We start from the raw sequence: 21,623 nt of genomic DNA, 5'->3' as shown, positions 1-21,623 counted from the left end.
TTTTTTTCGAAGTCATATCATTTTAGTTGAAAATTCATCTTATCGCATGCAATTTTTTGAAAATTCATCATTTAGTTAGAAAATTAATTTCGTTGGTTGAAAATCGAAATATTAAGTTGGAAGTTAATCTTTTTGGGTTAATAATTTAACTTTTTTGGCAAAAAAAAAAACTTTTTTGCCAAAAAAGTTAAATTTTCAACCCAAAAAGATTAACTTCCAACTTAAACTTTTTTGCCAAAAAAGTTAAATTTTCAACCCAAAAAGATTAACTTCCAACTTAATATTTCGACTTTCAACCAACGAAATTAATTTTCTAACTAAATGATGAATTTTCAAAAAATTGCATGCGATAAGATGAATTTTCAACTAAAATGATATGACTTCGAAAAAAAGGAATTTTTGAACAAATAATTTCAAAATTTAACAGAGTAAGTGTGAATGAAGGGATTGATAGAAAGTAAAAATTTTAACGGAAAATACAGAAATTGACGAAAATTGATTTTGAGGTTAGGTTCGCTTGAATGATATACTGGGTTTCTTGGCAGTAAGTCAGAGTTCAAAGGGTAAGAAGGGGGAACGAGTTAAATAGACACAAATTTTCAAAAGAAATCAGCGTAGGTAAGCTACCTTTTGGAAAAAGTTTTTACAATTCTGGGAGAAAATTAATCTTCCTGATAGAAAATGGATCCTTTTTGGTTAAAAATACAAACAAATTTGTGAAAATTCAAATTTTTTGTTTAAATTTAACTGTTTTATTTTTCAAATTTAAACATTTTACATTTAAAATATCAACTATTACATTTTGTTAATGAAAAACTCCTCAATATTGATGAAAAGTTATTTATTTTATTGTAAGTTAACTTTTTCTCGACTTCAACTGTTGTCTTTAAAATTTCTTGTTTTTGGCTTCAAAGTTTAAAAATTTTGTAGTAAATTAAACTATTTGTTGTAAAATTAACTTTGTTGTTGAAAGATAATGTTTTTGGTTAGAAAATTCAGCTATTTTGGCAGGAAATTTAACTATTTGGTGAAAAAATAGATTTTTTAGAAACTTAGTATTTTTGGCCTAATGTTTTCCAATTTATTTAAAAATTAATGTAACTTGCTGAACATTCATATTTTCAGTTGTTAAAAATTAATTCTTTAATTTTAAAATGTAGCTATTCAATTTTAGGAAAAAAATTAATCTTTGTAAGTTGAAAATTCAAATATGTGGCTTAAATTTAATGTATTCTTTTTTTCAAAATTTGTCTTTTGGTAGAAAATTGATTTTCTTGGTTTACAATTCACCTTTTTATGTTAAAAATTCATACATTTGCTTAAGAAAATTGACTATGTTGTTGAAAGTTCCATTATTTTTTTTCGAAATTACACTATTTTGTTAGTCATCTTTTCTATCAAAAATTCAACTGTTTTGTTGATTTTTTTTCATAAAAATTAATCTTTTATTGTAGAAAATTTATTTTTCAGGATTGATAATGAACTTCTTTTAAATTCAACTAGTTGCTTACGAATTGAAATAATTTGTTTGAAATTTAATTATTTTGTAAAAAAAATAAACCATTTGGTTCAAAATTAAGATTTTTCTTGAAAATACATATTCTTGTTTGAAAATTAAACTATTTAGTAAAGAATAAACATATTTGTAAAAGAATCATATTTTCGGGTTGAAAATTCAGCTTCTTTTTGTAAATAATTAGTGTTTTGGGTTTCAAAATTGCCCTATTCTATTTTCCAGATTTCAATCTACTTTTCCTTTTCTCATACAAAATTTGACATAATAAATCTGAATTTTTATTTTTCTATAATATTAGCTCTATCAAAAGTGGTAAATGGCAAATTCTCCGAGAAGAATAGAGATAAGAAATTCGTTTCTATGTGTAAAAGACTGATTGACATAGTCTGGATTACTGTCTCCTGAAAAATAATTTCAAAGAGCTTGGAGCAAGAGAATCAAGACATTTTCTCAATCGAATATAAATTTCAAATATCTAGGGAAATTTAGGTTTTTTAAAAGAAAGAATATCCAATTCACAATCACATCTTTCTTCGAAGCAATTCGTCTGACAAGAATGTCTTTCTCTACTTGCATGTCAGTTGCAAACTGAAATTTCTAAAGTTCTGCACTCTCCTTATATCAAAAGTTTTGAGAAAAAGTTAAAAATGTAGTTCTCAAAGCTTGAACTTTATTTCAGACAACGTAAAGTGATTTTAGAATGGAATGAGTCATAGATTATAAAAAGCTAAAGTTGACTTCGTAACATAATATACGAAAGTTTTAAATAGACTTATGGCATTTCGTAGCAGTAAGAAATTTTGTGAAACTTTTCGATATCCTCGCTTCCCAAATTGATAACCGTATTTTTTATCCCCCCCCCCCCTTTAAATTAATGAAGCCGTTGGCTATATACGGATTTCATGTTTATTCTGCGTTTTTTGTTGCGATTAATTTTGCACAAAGGAGTTGAATTTTCCATCCTATACTACTAGTTTTCAGCATAAAAGTTAATTTTCTACCAAGTAGTTAGCTTATAAATTATTAGTTAAATTTTTAATTAAATGAAATAATTATATTTTCAGTTTAGAAAACTAATTATTATAAAAAAATACCACTAAGTGCTTAATTATTGGAATTAATAGTTTAATTCGTGAGGAAATCATTAGATTTTCTATTAAAATAGTTGAATTTTCGAATACGAAAGATAAGTTTACAACTGAAAAAGATATTTCTTGTCCAAAAATAGAATATTTACATTTTTAATTGCAAAAATTGATTTAAAAAAAATTAATTTTCAATCTATTGAATTAAATTAAAAAATATGAAATTTTAACCAAATATTCGAAAAAGTTAATTTTTTACCAAGTAGTTAGCTTTTCGCATGAATAGTTTCATTTCAAATAAAATAGTTTAATTTTATACTAAAATTGTTGAATTTTGAGCCAAATAGTTGAATTTTAGGCTAAAAAACAAAGATAAATATTTAAACAAAAATGAAATAGTTACATTTTCAGTTTGAAATGTTAATTTTAAAAAAGCAGATTTTTTACCAATTAAATTAAACCAAGAAAAGGAAATTTTAATAAAACTGTTAAATCTAATTCCAAAAAAGATGAATTTTCAAAAAATAAGATTAAATTTCTACCAAAAAAACGACTTTCTAACAAAATAAATGAATTTTGCACAAAACAGTGAAATTTTCAATCTGACTTCAAATAATAATAATAATAATTATAATAATAATGTACGAAAAGGGTTAAATGTTAAACCAAATACCTAAATTGACAACTGAAAAAGATATTTTTCTGACAAAGAATTAATAAAATAGCATTTTTACTAAAAAAAATATAATTTTTACAAAAAAAAACGAATTTTTAACACAGTAGATGAATCGACAGCCAAAAAGATAAATTCTCAAAAAAGAAGATCCTATGAATTTTCGACAAAAAAGTTCATTTTCTACCAAGTAGTTAATTTTTTAAATGATTAGTGTAATTTTTTACCAAAATAGATCAACTTTAAACAAAAAAGTTGAATTTTAATTTAAAAGTACAAAACCAAAAATTAAGTAGTCAAATTTTTAGTTTAAAAAATTAATTTTCAATTTAAAAAAATTTAATTTTCGAACAATTAAATTGAACAAATAAAGACGAATTTTTAACAAAATAGTTGCATTAACAGCCTGAAAGATGAATTTTTAAAAAGAAAGATTAATTTTTTACACACAAAAGAAAAAATAAATTTACGCGAAATGTTAATTTTCTGCCAAGTAGTTAAATTTTCTATCAAAGTAGTTGAACTTTCAGCGTTTAACTACGTTGTTAAATTGTTGACCAAGAAGAAGAGTTTTGAAGAAAATAGTTGAATTAAAAAAAAACTATTAATTTTTCAACAAAATAGGAAAATTATTGATCAGAACAATTTTTTTTTTAAATCGAGGAAAAGTGGAAATTTCTTGAAAGCGAAAAGTCTTATTTTCCGTTTTTATTGAACTGGACCCCCCCCCCCTTCCCGCAGAAAACTGTTATAAGATTTTTAAATTAAAATTTCCATTATCTGCCTCAGAGGAAAATATATCGCGCTCATTTAGCAACTTCCGGTACAGATGCTAATTAAATGAGTGAGTTATCTCCTCGAGATCACTGAAAGAGTTAATATAAATTCAAATTTGACCCAGAAAAATCGTCAGTGGAATGATAAGGTAATAAGAATTCCTTCTTATTTAATTACTCCCTCCGGCATTCCTTTGACGATAACTTCAGTTGCTTTTCCCGATCGACTTCCTTTGTTTGATTGCACCTTCTACTTATTTTTTTCTTTTCTAAAAAAAGAAAAACAGCTTTTAATATTTTCTTATTTCAAAAAGAAAATCTCATATTGAAGACAGAAAAGGAAAAAATATAACAAACATGGAATTTGTTTGTTTGTTAAACAGTGGCGCATTTGAAACTAATAAATTTTCTTCGAATTAAACAAATATTTGCTTCGAGCATTATCAAATCAACATTTTAACAAAAAAGGTCATTTTTAACCAAATAGTTAAATTTACCACTAATAAACATTCATTTTTAAAGATGTAATAATTTAATATTTAGTATAATTTTTTAATATAATAAAATAATTCTGTTCTTAACATTTCGCTACTCTACTATCATTTGTAATTTTTTTGACACTCTAAAAGACATAAGAAAAATAAAATTCTTGGCCAAAGCTTAGAATATCTTAATTTGCGATTTTTGTTTTATTTTTTAAGATTCATTTAGAGCTTTGAAGATTTTGAAATATTTTGAAAACGACTTTAGGATAATTTATTATAGTTTTGCAAGATTTAGAAAAATTTAAGATAAACTTTCAATTGTTTAAAAAAATATTTGGAAGTTTTAGAAGCTTTAAAGAGATTGAAAAATAATTTTCAAATTTTCAAAATGTTTAACAAAATGTAGATTTTTAAAGATTTAAAAGTAAATTTTTAAACTTTTGAAGGATTCTGAAAGGTTTTTAAACAATACCAAAATTTTCTTACTATATTTCTACAATTTTAAGAGAATTTTTTATCAAACGATATTTATTTTTAATTAATATTTTTAATGATTTAAAACATTCCAAAAGATTTCCAAAATAATAATAAAAAATCTAGAAGGTTTGCAGATAATTATTATAATTTTGTTGAATTTTTTTCAAATTTTAAGAAAAATTTTAATAATTTTAAAATATTTTTAAAGATTTCATGAAAATAAAAAAGTTTTTTAAGATTCCTACGAATATTTAAATAAATGCTTCATTAAAAAATTATTTTTAAGTCAGTTTAAATGAAATTTTGAACTTTTTGGGATCTTAAGGAAATTAAAACTACTTATTTAAAAGCTTTGATTGATTTTTGAGCATTCATAAAATATTCTTACATTTTTGCCTTATAGTCAAAAAGTCCTATTATCCTTTTAAAATAATCAAATTTATCATAAAATTAGGTAATATACTGTAAAGTAAAAAAAAATGCTAAGAATTGTTCAAGATCCATTGTTGAAATATCTAAATTCTTAAATTTTTTATTCTTTACTCAAAAGTATTTTTTCCTTAAAATTTTAATTTCCCTACATTTTTTTTTAATCTGGACTGATAAATCATTTCGGTCTGAGGATTGGATCATTTTGTTGAAAATTTGTTTTTTTGGATGAATTCTAATCCTTTTGATTTAAATTAAGGAAATTTTATGGTAAATTATCACATATTACATTTTTCTTAGAGAATTTTTGTTTGTTTGAAAGTTCAATTACTTGGTTAAAAGTAGAATAATTTGTTAGAAATGTACTTGTTTGTTTGAAAATTCATCATTTTTCTTTCTTCTTTTTGCTTGAGGATTCAGCTATTTTTTTTTTAATTTGGTGCCTAAATTCAACGGTTGTTTAATTAAAATAGAAATATTTTTGGATCAAAATAACTATTCAATTTTTGATAAGTTAATATTTTTTTGTGAAACGTACAACTACTTGGTCGAAACTTAAACATTTTCATTAAAAGGTCATTTTTTTGGTTGAATATTCAACATTTTAGTTCAAAATTTGTCTCTTTCAATAGAAAAATTAATCTTCTTGATATCAAATTCATGTCACAAAAAAAATAATTGTAGACAACCTTAAAAAAGTAAATACTAAAAATAATAGTTATTTAAGATTTTTATTTTTGACGAAGCAGTTCAACTTTCAAATGAAATATTGAATTATCATTCAAAAAATGTGATTTTTAAACGAAAAATACAATATTAGATATTATTTGTTCACTATACAGTTGTATTTTTAATTTAGATAAGATGTAATTTTTACCGGAAAAGATTAATTTTCGAACCATAAAAACTAGTTCTCACCAAAGTAGTTGTCTTTCCAACCAAAAATGATTTATTACTTGAAAAAGAAAAAAAATTTTTAGAAAATTTGAAAAGATTTCTTTTTAAATTCAGATTTATTTTAATCTTCGAAAAATCCTAATTATCTTTTGAAGTTATTATAATTTTTCCTAAAAATGATGATATTTTCCCAGGAAAATTAACAACATTTTTGTCTTTCGATAGCAAAATTGAAAATTCTAAAAAAACTTCTTTATTTTTTTTTAAATCTTGAAGAATCTATATTGTGTTGAACAATTTTAAAATTTTTATAAGTTTAACATTACTTTTGTATCTTTTTAAGGCTTCTGAATGTAATCCGAAACTGACTGATATTTAATTTTTTTATTTTTAAATCTGGCAAAATTGAAAATTTTTGCTCTAAAATCTTCTACATTCTTTTTGAACTTTTTAGGAAATTATTTGAAGTGTTTCCAAATTTTTTTATATTTTCCCTTAATTTTTTTTAAACAGAAAAACGTTTGAAAATTTCCCAGAAATCTTGCGAAATTTGTTCACTTAATTTTTTATTAGTCCTGCAAAATAAAAAGAGTGTCTTGAAATCTTCGATGCTGCATTTTTAAGCTAGTTTTAACAGTTTATGGGCCCAGCGTTAGATACGAAAACAGATTGAGAAAAGTACAAATGATCAGAGACTAAAAAAGAAAAAAAATGTGGACCTAGCGCAACGCTTCAAAAATAAATGTTGGAAACTTATTTCGGGTTGAAATGCTTCGTAAAAAGAACTACTACACTTGGAAAATCAATTTAGAAGCTTTTTGGATCAAAAATTATAATTGGCAACATAAATGCGATGAAAATAACCGTCAATAAGACACAGCTAATGACGAAGCATCAAAAGCAGCGGCGAAAGCTTGGCATACTGCAAATCGTATCGCCAAGTCAGATTTAATTTGATCTATTTGAGAATTAGAATTGTATCAAATTAAAAGCTGCAGACTTCTCACATAATATTGAATAATTTGGATTCAATTTGTCAAAATATGGGGCCGGAAAAGAAAACTACATTTCTGTCACAAGTAACAATGTACGATAACAAATTTATTTGATGTTGAGAAATTGGGTGACATGGATGTTGAAATCAATCCGGATCTGTTGCCGATCCTGTTACCTCAAAGTTTATCAAGGATCTGTAACAACTTCAGGGGCAAAAGATAAGCTCCCTACACCAGAGGTTTTGAAAGTAAACATTCTCGAAGAAAGTGACTCACGAAAGAAGAATATGGAAGTTGTTCCAAATTTCATGGATGGCAAGTAAAGTTTGCTCGGAAACTTTTGCCAAAGAAATCAACAGAATTCCCAGAAACACTAGAAACTGTCCATAATGATCTGGGTGGCTCCATGAGGATATCATCACCAAGAGGAGAAATTCTCTCTGTGGATGATCATACTGTTCGCATTCAGAGTTTATAAGAATATGGCTGAAAATTAAACTGGTAAGTAAGCAGAGAACTTTGCAATTAGATAATCGTATAGAGTATCTAAACAAAGACTTTAATGATTACATAAGATCATTAGGAATGAAAAGAAAATTGCTGTTGAACTACTGGACAACAAAATAACTTAGCTGAAAGAAGAAACAGAAAATAAATAGAAATGGCTACTGCATGATGACTTAAGTTAATGTCCCACCACTTTGTTTTTGTTAAAGTTATAGTAACAGCAAATTACATCTGAAATGAGTAACCTTCAAGATCCCTTAATTGAAGGAGACCGTTCTCGAATTAGACAGGAAAACTACCTGCAGTGTTGCCTTTCAGAGTGTTTGATCAAAATTACACTAGACACAGATTCGAAAAGAGAAAAATTCACGCTACGATCTAGAAAATATATTTTCTTTGGATATTTTGAAGAAAAGAAAGCATACAGAGAATAGTTACCGGACACAGAAACGAAAGAGGCTACTCCTGATATCGATTTTTCTGATGACTTTGAGATGAATAAATAATTGTAAAACTTCGATTCATAAGATGTCCTTAAGAAAATGAACACTGAAATTGAAGATACTGGTACACCTAAAAAGCCTAAAACTGAAATCACCGAATTGAATTTTCCAATTAATTAACAGCAAGAAGAAGAAGTTAAGCAGACAGAACGTCATAAAAAAATATTATAGATTTCTAACCAAGATGAGGATTATTGCAAATACGCCGAAGACTTCAAACTCCCAATGAAGAATATCGACCATGTTAATATCGGAGAAGATTCTCATCGTCAAAATGATCAAGCTGAAGATAAAGAAATTATAATTTTAGTGAATTTGGAAGAAGAGAACAAGAAAGAAGTATCTCTAAGTTTAGCTAGAACAGAACCTCGTAGACCAAAAATAATTCAAGCTGGAACAAAAAAAACTTATTAAATGATACCATTCACTAATTTCCAGAAGAACTGAAAATCAAGCAGATCCACAGGAAGCTAATAGTGTGGAAATATAAATAAAAAAGCAATTTCGGATACTGAAGCTACTGAATAAAAAAATTCAATTCTTAAAGTATTTAAAGTGTTACTTAAAAAGAACATATGGGAAATTGTCCATCATCTAAAAAATCGAAGCGTCATCAGCAATCGATTTATTCTGGAAATCAAGCAGAAGGTCGACTATTGTTAGCATTATCCGTCAAAATGAACATGAAGATAGATCAACTAGATATTATCTGTTTGCTTGAGTAAGTAGTGATATTGCCGAACAAATTTAAGTGAATCTATTCATAAACTTATTGAAGAAATTTTTGAAGATGTCACACTAGAAAATGAAAGTGACCAAAAAAAATTCCCATTAACTTGGGAAATGTTCCACAAAATTAGAAAGGGAAAGAGTATTGATTTAAGAAAGCCTAATATGGCTTAGGTCAATCTGAACGTCAATGAAATCTCAAATTCGACAAGTTACAAAGTTTTAGCTCACAGGCTTCAAGTGTTGATTCTTGCATCTACTTTCCTAACAAGGAATTAGATTGACTGGCATTAGCAGTTTTAATTAATAATACATTATTATCATCTTAAATAGTCCAATTGATCAAGAATCTAAAGCAGTTTTTGATGCCGCAGAGACGGAATATCTTCAAGACATCTACTAATAGTCACTAACATCAAGTGGAAGCTAAAGTTCACTCAAGGAAGATACATAAACAATGTTTTGCAAAAGTTTACTATGGGCGAATCAAAATCTATCACTACTCCTGTGAATTCCATATTTAGGTTGATTAAACCCGAAAATATTTCTACGGAAACATTGGACATTGGGCAGCTGCTAAAAGAATTCTTCAATACTCAAGATACACAACAGATTATGGAATTGCTTTTCAAAAGACTAGTGGTGGTCTCACAGCTACGTGGATTCTGATTAGGGTTGATGTCCTGTGGATCAACTTTCTTATACTGGTCACGTCTTCACGCTCTGGGGAGGTGCTTTAAGTTGGGAACCTAAGAAGAAAAAAAACGGTTGTCCTCTTAAGAACTCAAGCCTAATATATAGCTTTTTAACCGAAGCTGTCTAATAATCCTATCTTTCATTCTCGAATGTAGCATATTGACATCAAACATCATTTTGTTCAAGATGCAGCAGAAGTTAATGCAGGAACAAAACTTATCAATTGCTTAAAAGAATTCAGATTTTTAAAATCGAGAAGACTTCATTAGGGCTCTATGAGATTTCTTTATATCCTTTCCTTGTACTAAATACGAGAACATGTTACATAATTTGACGCAAAGTGGCGTAGATCCTTTTGAATTTTTATTATAAATTAAATTATATAATAATCATGAATTTTATCAATATAATTAATAAACGATTAAATAGGAGCCGTATTTTTATATTGACAAGCTGTGTCTTGTAGCCCATAGTATAAGCATTAATTAACATGTATAAAATATTCATAAAATTTTCAAAGGCAAGTGTAAGCTATAAGAAGATTATTTTCAAACCGCAAAATTGAGATTTTTGACTTTTATAAATTATGGACTTCAAAGATCCGAAATTATCTAAATCCACATAATTAGTTAACTCATGTATGCTTGCGTTCTGGGTTCAAATCCGGCCGAAGGCAGATTTTTTCTTGTTTTGAAAAAATTATTCAACTTAAGGAATCATTTAAATGAATCAAAACTTGTATTATTTATAAATGTACGCTATCATTTTCAATGCCATAAATTGAATAATAAATTAAAATGTTAAAGATATTTCAAAATTATATCGTTTGAAGCAACTTTAAATTAGAAACACTAAAAATAGCAAAATTAACATTTTTATCTAAAAGTTTTTAAATCAGAAGTTAAATCATTTTGATTTTGATTCATTGGAAAATCTTCCGGACTATTATTTTTACAGTTTTGGAAATGTTTAAATAATTTTTCAAATATTCACTTCAAATAATTTTTTTTAATAAAAAATTATTTTTAATTTTTTAAGGAATCTCAATAAATTTTATGCTTATTTTTAAACCTTTCAAAATGCTTAAAAAGCTTCTAAATTTTTTGTTTGAAATCTTTAAAAATCTACATTTTGTCTTAAAATTGTTAACATCATTTCAAGTTTCAAATTATTTTTGAATTAGTTCATAACTTCTAAATACCTCTTAAACTTAGTGCATTTTTTTCGAAATTTATGATTGTTCAATTGTTATTTTTTATCAATTCTTTTGCTTTAAAGATTCTTAAATATTTTACTGAATTTAATTTTTTGAAATAAAAAAATCATAAAAAATTTTCCTCGCAATCTTAAGACAATTTTTCTACTATCTTACAACCTTTTAAAATCCTTAAAAGCTTGAAAATTTTATTTAAAAAATTCAATGTGTTTCCTCACCTTACTCGTATTTTGTCTGAATGAATAAATTTTTATCTTTTATTTACACATAAAAATTCAATTTTTTCACTTACAAACAAATATCTGAAATTTTAACGGCTCAATGTTTTCTGTTCAATTTTTAACGTAAAAATCTGTAAACTGTTTAATTTTAACAGACTTAGAATCGCCCTATAAAATTATTCAATTATTGTTTAATTTTGAATACACGAACTACAGTTCAATTTAAAAAATCACTAATTAATCAATATTTACAGTTGATTACTTTAAAATGTTTGTTGTTATTTTTTTCTACTTTTCATGCTTTTTAAATTTGAACATGTCTTTGTTTAACTTTGATTCATGAGAAGCTTGTAAATAATTCTCGAAAATATAAATTTTAGAAAAAATGAATTAATAATTAATTAATGAGTGAAGAACATAAACATCATTTAATAATTATTTTGATTAAAATGTGTATGTAAATGTAATTATGAAAATTGAATTTAGACACTCATTTACCAGAATCAAAAACCTTAAAAAAATTTATTCTATGGATATATTTGAAAAAAATGTATTATAGAAATAATAGCCAATGTTTAATTGCATAATCTAAATGTAAATAATAAATTTATGTGATTTAATTGAAATCAATTTATATTCTGTTTTTTGAAAAAAAATTAATCAGTCAATAGTTAGTTATTCAGTTCATAATATAAAAGTAGTAATAAATTATTTTCATCGAAACGTCAAAATAATGTTTACCATATATTTTGTTGAAAATTTGAAATATTAATTAAATAATTGAACAAACTTACCTGTGAGTGAAGTTCGATTCTAGTTGTATAAGCGCATAACTAAGAATTAAAAAATTTAGTTAGAGGGCCAGTTTATTTATATACCGGGTGGGACTGATCTATTCTTCGGTGGGACTCATACAATTAGAATCGAACTTCACTTACAGGTAAGTTCGTTCACTAATTTAATTGTATTTGGCGCCACCTCCGAATAGATCAACTCGTTGATGGTGAAAGTAGTTAGCAGATTACGGCAACCAATCTGATAAGAAAAATGTACTACAAATTTTATTACATTCCGAGATGTTTATGTGAAAAATTCCTTACGAATATATTAATTAATTAATAAAACACAAACTGAAAATAACTGTATATTAACCCTTCAAGATAGACCTAGCAAATTGCTGGTTATCCTTTACAATCTCTCTGTCATAAAATCTGGCGAATGTTTGAGACCTGTCTGTCCAACCTGCCGTCTTTCTAATTAGTTCTAAATCAACGCCGCGCCTTTTAGCGGACAATGTTGACGCATTTTATGTACTATGAGCTGAAAAAATATCGGTATCGATACCGCTCTCAGTTAAAGTTTCTTTAGTCCAAAGCCTTAAAGTTTGCGAAGAAACAGCCTCATGGGGCTTCTGGAATGAAATGAACAATTCCTGTACATTACGTAACGGTCTAGTTTTTACAAGATAACTCTGTAAAGCTGAAGCTGCACATATTTTTTCTACAGAGTAAAACGGTAGGACTAGTAAAGGCTGTGTTCTATTTTTATTTGATGTCTTAATGCGGTCGGGGATCTTAATCTCCATTGCCGTTTCTCTATTTCTAATGTTAACCATCTTTATTAATTAAAATGTTTGCATTCTGTGACCCGTTATGAGAGCAAGCAAGGTTTTAACCTTCGGTCCTCATTTGGAGGTATTTCTAAAAAATAATCTAATACTATCTTTGGATCCCAGGTGCTGAACTTGTGGCGTTTATGGAGCTATGTGACAACCCCTTATTAAATTCGCTGGTTAGGAAAACTAGTTGGTCTGCTATCGGAGAATTAAACAATTCAATCGATCTCTCGGCTGAGAATCTCCACCATTTTTTGAGTGCCACGTCATACGCTTTTATCGAAGAAGAACTTAGAGAACCCGTCATGACGTCCAACAACTTTTCTGGGGCTCCTCGTCTCAGGAACGCCTTCCGGATAACCACCCTACCACCAGGTTAAGGTTTTTCCAAAGCGGATGAGGATTCCTATCAGAAGAAATAAAAAGATTGATATCCGGAATAAATTTAATTGGTTTGCGAATCATTAGTGAATGAAATATCGGATACCAGGGCTGGGTTGGCCAGTCTGCTACTATCATGATTCCCTCCGCCTGATCTCTTTTAATTTTTGTAAGAGTTCTTAATATTGTACTAAATGGCTGAAAAACATAAAAGAAAACCGAACTCCAATTCAAAGTAAAAGCATCTATCGCCTCAGACCCAGGATCTTTTTTCCAGGAGATATAACGTATACATTTCGAATTCGTTCTACTTGCAAACAAGTCGATTTCTGGTTTGCTAAAAGTCTTTACAATCTTATTGAATGCGGGAATAGATAGTTCAAATTCCGTTTCAGGTTCTAATTTTCGTGACTCGGCATCTGCTTCAAAATTATTTTTGAGCTAATATAAAAAGCAAAAATCCAAATATTTCGCTCCTCGCACAATTGCCAATTTTCTTTTGATATTTTATTAAAGTCCTCATACTGAACACCGCCCATTCTATTAATGTACGACACGGCAGTTGTATTACCTATTCTTAATAAAATTTCCCCATTATGAAAGTTTTTTGCTAAAATTTTAAGACCAAAGAAGGCGGCTTTGAGTTCTAAGAAATTAATGTGAAGCTTACGTTCAGACATTGACCAGAATTCACTAGCTTTTTGATTATTTCATACAGCTCCCCACCCTGACTTAGAGGCATAAAAAAAATCTCTGAGCGAAACACAAGACCTTTGATAAAGTTATTACTAGATAAGATAGATGATTGCCACCATTTCAAGTCCGAAGGATTAAATCTTACAGTCATAAGAGCATCATCATTTTCACCATTTTCTCTTAATGCTAAAAATCTTTGTCTTTCTAAATCCTTTGTGTAGACCCAGCTGTATTTAATACGAGTAGCTGGACAACAAGCTACTATAGATCTTAAGAACTGTGTGAAAACTTTTATCCTACACTGCAAAGGTATACTAAAGATCTCTAGCTGTTTCTGAATATAAGATCGCTTCTCAGGCTTTCTAATAAGCTTTCTAATAACTCTTCGTCTTTAAATTCACCTCACAGTCTTGATATGTATCTCCAAAAAGCAGAAAGTCGTCTAAATAAAGAACCGAACTATATCCTAATCTTCGTAGATAAGAAACAACGGGTTTCATTAGTTTCGTAAACACTTGAGGGGCTGTACAAAGACCAAACGAAAGAGAACTAAATTGATATACCTGTTCAATGAATTCAAATCTTAGAAATTTTCTGTCTGATTCATGTATTGATAATAAATAATACGCATCCTGCAAGTCTACAGTTGACACAAAACAGTTCTGGCTCACAAGACTGACAGCTGTTCTGTAGTCTTCGAGTTTAAAATGCTCTGTTTGGATAAATTCATTGAGATCTTTAAGATTTAAAATGAACCCGAGAGACCCATCAGGTTTCGGTAGAAGAAAGAAGCTAGAAATGAATTGATCATTTGACGGAATACATTCTTCTACTGCTCCTTTCGCTTTAAGTTGAGAGATAAACGACATGATATTACATATCTCTATTTTGTCCCATTTGGATTAATGGACAGGTTTTAATTGGCAAGGATGAGAAGAGAAGGGTATCCTATAACCCTTTATCCACGATAAAATTCGCGGGTCTGAAGTTAGAGCCACCCATTTTTTTAAAAATAAACGTAATCTTCCAGCAATTATACTTATAGAAACGTCTAATGTCTCCTCGTACTCTTGTACGGCGTCTTGTGGTAGTCCTGTTTATGCTGATTCTGAGATCTCGGAGGGCCCGTGGAGTATTTCTTCTGCCCGCCCTGTGTTGAAAAATGTGGCTTCGCTTGTCGACGAGGCGGGCCCTTCCTGTTTTTTGATGTCCCTGACGTCTAAGGTTTTGCAGGTCTCAACACCTTGGCCGAATTCTCGAGCAGTTTAGCAGACTTCATACTCTCTGGCAGATCCTTTCCGAATAGAAACAGATCCATCTTTGTAGCCTTTAGGGATTCCCTCCAAGAAGGATCCATATTAGCAATAATCAAATTTTTTCTTATTTGTATCTCGCCATATTGCAGATCAGTGAGCAAGCGACAAGCCTCACTTTGGATCTCAGTCAGAGGATCCACAGTTTCCCCCTCTTGATCTGCATCTCTTTGGACGAGCGTCATAATCGATCTGCCTATAGCAGAAAAACTAGCTGTCAAACTCTTTTTTTTTGCAGAATTTTTTCGTCCCTAAAAAGGGTGTTTTCAGCTTTTTATAAAGCCAGCTTAACTTCGTCGTTGAGCTTTGGTGGGTCGATGTACAAACAATTAACCGGTGGCGGGTATTTTAGGACGAGTGTTGCTCTCTCTTCTGAAGAAAGGCCAATTTCAATTATGTCCGCCCAGCGGATGGCAATGTCCTCCAGGACAGCCGGTGCAAGGGACCTATCTTCCAGGCAACGTTTTCCAAGAGGATTAATAACGCCTTCTTTAATTCTCTTATTTTACGAATCAGCAGCTTCAGACGTCACCTGTTGCACCTCGAGAACACTCGAGACATTTGCCGGGGGTGGCAACTTCAAAAGCGGTGACCCTTGTTCTCTTTCTAAGGTTGTTGGATGATCTACTTCCGGCTCCGAAATTTCCGGAGAGTATGCGCCATTTCTTGAAGTAGAGCGTGTACTTCACCTTCGCCTTTTTCGACGGCTACCTCGATCTGTTTTAAAAACAAGTTCGCATTTGTAAAAAAAGGCATTGGTAAAAAAGCCTGTTGGAGCGTCTCAATCGTAACAGTTCCATATACAGGTTAAGAGCCTGTATGATGGAAAGACGATTCACCCAAGGAAAAGTATTATTCCACAATGGTTAAGAGCCACTGGATACGAAATGGGTCAGATCCAGATAGGTTCTGAGAGATGAGACCTCACAGATCATTGGGTTTAAGATGGCGGCTAATACCTGATACATTGTAATCTCTTGATGAAGATCACAAAGTAGAACTCCTACGACGGTGGCGCTTATTCCTGTGTTTCGTTTTCAATTTCTTGATCACTTTTAATAATTTGCGCGAATAATCTTCGTCATCAGACGAATCACTACTGTATCTCCTCGAACTCCGCTTATGTCTACTTATCTTGGAACGATTTACACACTTCTTGCACAAAGAAGAGAATGAGTAGCCAAACGTACGAAGGAAGCAGGAGTGCTTTTTTTTATTTTTTTGTTGTTTTGTTTTTGGTTATTCTTTGAAACTCTGGCAACGCAAGCACAAAGTGGGGGAACTATGATTTGATCTATTCGGAGGTGGCGCGAAATACTATAATCTTTAAAAATGATTAAATAAAAACTTAAAAATTATGGACATATTATTTTGAAAATGGAATTCAAATAATTATTTCAAAACATCGATAACATTTTTTAAATTATGAAATTGGGATAGGGAAACTTTAAATATAGTTAAAGTTTTATTATACAAATCATATCCCATATTAAATAGTATAGCCTTAAAGCAAATAATGAATTTATTTTCTTAGTTAAAGAATATTTAACTTTATTTTTTATGTTATTTAATATTGTGAAAAAAATTAATCAGGTAATAATAATTAAGCAATCAATAACATAAAAAGCATAAAAAACATCAAAGAATAAACTTAATTTAAAAATATAGATGATTCCGAAAAGTCAGGGAATGTCAGGGAAATCCTGATAGCGTTAGGGAATTTTCGAAAAACTTAAGTTCCAGTAATTTTAATTATTATGGTTGAAAATCGAAACTATTTCATTAGAAATTAATCTTTTTGGTTAAGGATTCATTTATTTGGTTGATGATTTATTATTTTTGTTAACAAACGTTTTTTATGTTTAAAATTTGATTACCTTGTTAAAAAGGATGTTTTCTAGTTGAAAATTAATTAATTGTTTTAACTGAAAATTTAAATATACATGTTTTGTTAAAAGTTTATATTCCTAAGTTAAAAAATCAAATAATTGCTTTAAAATTCCTGCAAGTGTTCCATTTTTTCTCGACAACTTATCTTTTTGACTGAATTTTAATCTTCTCAGTTGAAAATTATACTATTGCGTTTGAAAATTTACTTTTCTTTCATTTAAAATGAAGGTTTATACTGAAAATGTAATTATTGTATTTTTAGGTGAAAATTCAATTATTTTTAAAAAATCCTTCTTTTCTGGTAGAAAAGTACTCTCGTCAGTTAAAACTTCGTATTTTTGATCAAAGTTAATTTCTATGGTTGAAAATTTAACTATTTTATTAAAAATTCGTTTCTTTTTTGGCTCGAAAATTAAGTATTTCATTTTTAGTTGAAAATTTATCTTTTTAGTTAAAAATGTATGTATTTGGTTAAAAATTATTTTTCTTTTTAGTTGAAGATTTATTATTTGGGTATAAAATTCACTTGAACTGTTTCATTTTTTATCGAAAATTTACTTTTTTTTATAGAAGTGTAATGTTTTATGTTAAAAAATATTCTGCTTTGTAGAAAAGTTAGCTATTATAATTCTTCTTAAAAATTAATTTTTTATGTATAAAATTAATCTTTTGGGTTAAAACCTCCACCGTTTCCTCAAAAATTTATATCTTTGTTTCAAAATTCATCACTATGATTAAAAATTAATTTAATTGGCTAAATATTCGTTTCTTTTTATTTGATAATTAATTTTTTTTATCTGAAACTGTAACTATTACACTTTTTCGAAGATTTATATTTTTAGTTGAAAATTAATAAATTTTTGTGAAAACCAGTTTTTTGTTTATTTAAAAATAACTTTTCTAACTGCAAATTAATCTATTCTAGTATTGGTTTGTAAATTTATCTTTTATGGTTGAATATTTATATATTTAATTAAAACTGTTTTTTTTATGAAATTCATCCTTTTGCTTTAATTTAAAATTATTTTGTTCACTATTTTTTTTAATACATTGTATTAACTTAAAAATCGACTCTTCTTTTTTTGCTACAAAAAATTATTTTTTTGAAAAACTATTTTGTTGAAAATTTGTTCTTTATTTTTTCCTTAAACATTTGTATTTTTAACATTTTAACTTTTCTAATTTAAGTAGAAAATTGGTCTTTTTTAAATGAAAATTAATCTTTCGGGTTGAAAATTTAACTAACTATTTGGTTAAAAATTCATATTTTGTTGAATACTCAATATTTTAGTTAAAATTTCATTTCTGGGGTTAAAAATGTATTATATAGGATTTTACAAAATATTATGCAAAATTTCAGTCTTTTTAAAACATGTTTGAAACTATGAATTTTAAAAAATCACCTTACTATCTTCTAAATTTTTTCAGCAATTTTAAGAAAACTTTTTTATTCTCTTGAAAACGTTCGAAATTATTTTCAATTCTACTAAATGTTTCTTGAATTTACTCGATTTTTGTTCGTTTTCATTTTGCAATCTTACCAAATTGAAACATTTTGCTATAAAATTCTCTAAACAAGTTTTAGAAATTTTAGGAAATCGTTTGTTATGTTTAAAAACCTTTTTCAAATTTCTCTTATAGTTCATTTTTCAAAATAAAAAATTATTTAAAATTCTCACAGGAATATAAGGGAAATTCTTTTTTTGTTTTAATCTAATCAGACCTTCGAAACCTTCCAATTTCTAGAAATTATTTATATTTTTTCTGCATTTTTTATTTATTCTGCAGAATTTTAAAAATTACCTTAAAATCTTTTAGATCCTTCTTTGACTATTTTTTGAATTTTTTCGAATCTTTTTAAATAATCTCTTCAAATTAATTTTTCGAAATAAAAAATTATCTGAATTTTTCCTAGGAATCTGAAAAAATGTTTTTCATTTGCGTAAAACTTTACAAAATTTAGAAAAAAACTTTACAAGTTTTGACTATTTTTTAATCGTTTCAAAACTTTTAAATATCTCTTAAACTTACAAAATTCTTTTTACCTAAAAAATTGGTAAATTCTGAAAAATTATAAAAAAAGTATAATCTCAAAGTCTTCCATATTCTTTAACCCACATTTTAAAATCTGTATAACTTGAAATTATTCTTTAAAAATAAACCCTTAACTATTTCTCCTAAGATCTTTCATAATTATTAAAAAGCTTCTATCTCTTTTATTCGGGGTCTTCAGGTGTGCTCTGAGCTTACATTTATAGACTGATTTTCATACTGGAGCGATAAATAATGTTTGTCGCCACTAAACTCTGAAACTACTTAACCGATCTTGATGAAATTTGGTATACTGTGTGTAATTTGGCCCAACTTAAAGGATAGAATACTTTTTATCTAATCGAATTACCTCATTTTTTGCAAATTCAATGCTTTTATCTGTGTACTTCATAATTTTCTAACAGATGTCGGTATAAGTTAGTTTGTGGACCGACACTTCAACATTTCACGTTATCTAGGTTGGGTAAGCAGATAATAGATGGCGCCAAGTATAATATAAAATATAAATTCAATTTAATATAACTAAGCCACAGCATCACGTGGCTGGGGCTGCTGGTAATTATATAAATTAACCATTTTCATCCTACATTTTTAAGAGTTTGTAACGGTTCTACATGACAAAAGACACAACAGTCAACCAACTAGAACAAAGTTACTACTAGCACCGCCGCATGGCCGTTTTCAACACATGAGCCATTTTCAACTCTCGGTGACAGGAAGCTGATTATACTAAACTTTACCTAGTGGACCCAAAATTTGGCGACGTCTTTACGACATCGTTACGACATCTTTACGACATCATATGTCCATGTCGTTTCGGTGTCTTTGCGATACCGTAAATACATCCTCAGATCATACAACTTATTTACGATATCGTAAAGACACCTTAACGATATGGACATAGGGTGTCGTAAAGTTGTCGTAAAGATGTCGTAACGATGTCGTAAAGACGTCACCAGACTTTGCGCCCACTGGGTAATTATCTTATTTAAAAAATTCGAGTCTTGGCTTTTGGGGGAAGGGGGCCAAGCCACCGTGCCCCCCCCCTCTCTGGATCCGCGCCTGCGCAGCTAATTTCTATAGCTGGTTGTCAAATCTTAAATTAAATTTCATCCCATTTGATTTTCTTTCCCACTGTACATTCAGGTGGCAAATACCTGCATCCCGTGGGGTAAACACGAGACGGAAACAAGAGCTTGGCATTATGTTTGAAGAGGCTAGACAAGTATTTAGGCGGAATCTGGGTGGTTATATCCTGTGGACATAAATATGAGACAACTCCTATTCCCAAAGCGAAATAGAAGCCAGCATGTCTCTTTAAAGCTCGTTTCTTAGTCGTTATCGTGTCGCCCACCACGAAGAGATCGGGCTGTTAGGAGGTATTGAGGTTGGGAAGGGGTGGATTCCCGACAAGTAGTGGAGAAGAAAGCATGTCAAACCGTTACCCCACAATGCCTTCTAATGACTCTCACACCAACACAAATCCTCCAAATGCTCCTGTACCCGTTTTCCTTTCCCTTTCCCTTTCTCTTTCTTTTTTTCTTCCTTTTTCTCTTTTCTCAACCAACAACTTTCTCTATATTTTCTACCACTCTTTTCACTCTTTTTTCTTTTTACAATTTCGTTTCTACTCCTTCAATCTGATCTGTAATAGTGCAGACAAATATTGCAGCTTTCAATGCTACCATGCTATAATTTGCAAATTTTTTGACACTTTAAAATAATAATTTTTTAACACATAAGAAATCATTTTCAAAACTAATAAGAAAAATTATATTATGAACGAAAACGTACAATATCTTAATTTATGATTTATGTTTCATTTGAAGCTTTAAAGATTTGAAAATATGTCCAAAAAGACTTAAGGACAATTTATTTAGTTTTAGACGTTTTGCAAAGATTAAAAATTAGTTTGGAAATTTCAAAAAACGTCAACAAATTTTAAACAAAATATAGATTATTTAAAGATTTTAAAATCAATTTCCAAGCTTGTTGAGTCTTTTGAAAGGATTGAAGGTGATAAAAATTTTGTCTTAAGATTTCAGAAAAAATTTTAATTCATTTTTTATTTTAAAACTTAATTTGAAGGAAATATTTTTAAAAATTTTAACCGATTTCAAATGATATATATATTTTTTAATTTCGAATAAAAAATTAAAAGTGCTTTAGAAATTTTAAAAGGTTTCAAAATATTAAAAATTATTTCTTACAACATTTTAAAATAGTTTAGATGATTTTTTATACAACAACATTCATTTTGAGAAATCATTTAAAAAAATTTTTTAAACAAAATTTTTTTCAAATATGTGAAAAAAATTTTATGAATTTAAAAGCTATTAAAAAGTTTATAAACAAATTTTAAAACAACAAAAACCTTTTAAAAACTCAAAAAAAATTTTAAACATCAGAAACCATTTTTAAAATTGTCTGAAATGAATCCGAAACATTTAAAAACAATTTTAGGAATAATT

At 28.4% G+C, this 21,623-nt stretch overlaps 1 protein-coding gene across 3 annotated transcripts in view; it reads left to right on the top strand.

The window, feature by feature from the left end:
* LOC117171463 (calmodulin-like) overlaps positions 1 to 21,623 on the top strand; it is a 458,393-nt gene that overhangs the window by 354,426 nt on the left and 82,344 nt on the right. The window contains exon 5 of one of the 3 annotated variants that reach the window (XM_033358806.1): positions 12,941 to 13,470. The exons of the other annotated variants lie outside the window; for them this stretch is intronic. Within the exon in view, the coding sequence (XP_033214697.1) occupies positions 12,941 to 12,988 (48 nt within the window). The 3' untranslated portion in view covers positions 12,989 to 13,470. Of the gene's footprint in view, positions 1 to 12,940; positions 13,471 to 21,623 lie in introns of those variants that run through there. 3 annotated transcript variants of the gene reach the window in all.

Source organism: Belonocnema kinseyi, chromosome 4 (genome assembly GCF_010883055.1).
Source record: "Belonocnema kinseyi isolate 2016_QV_RU_SX_M_011 chromosome 4, B_treatae_v1, whole genome shotgun sequence".
Classification (NCBI taxonomy): domain Eukaryota; kingdom Metazoa; phylum Arthropoda; class Insecta; order Hymenoptera; family Cynipidae; genus Belonocnema; species Belonocnema kinseyi.
This window is presented reverse-complemented; position numbering and strand designations above follow the sequence as displayed.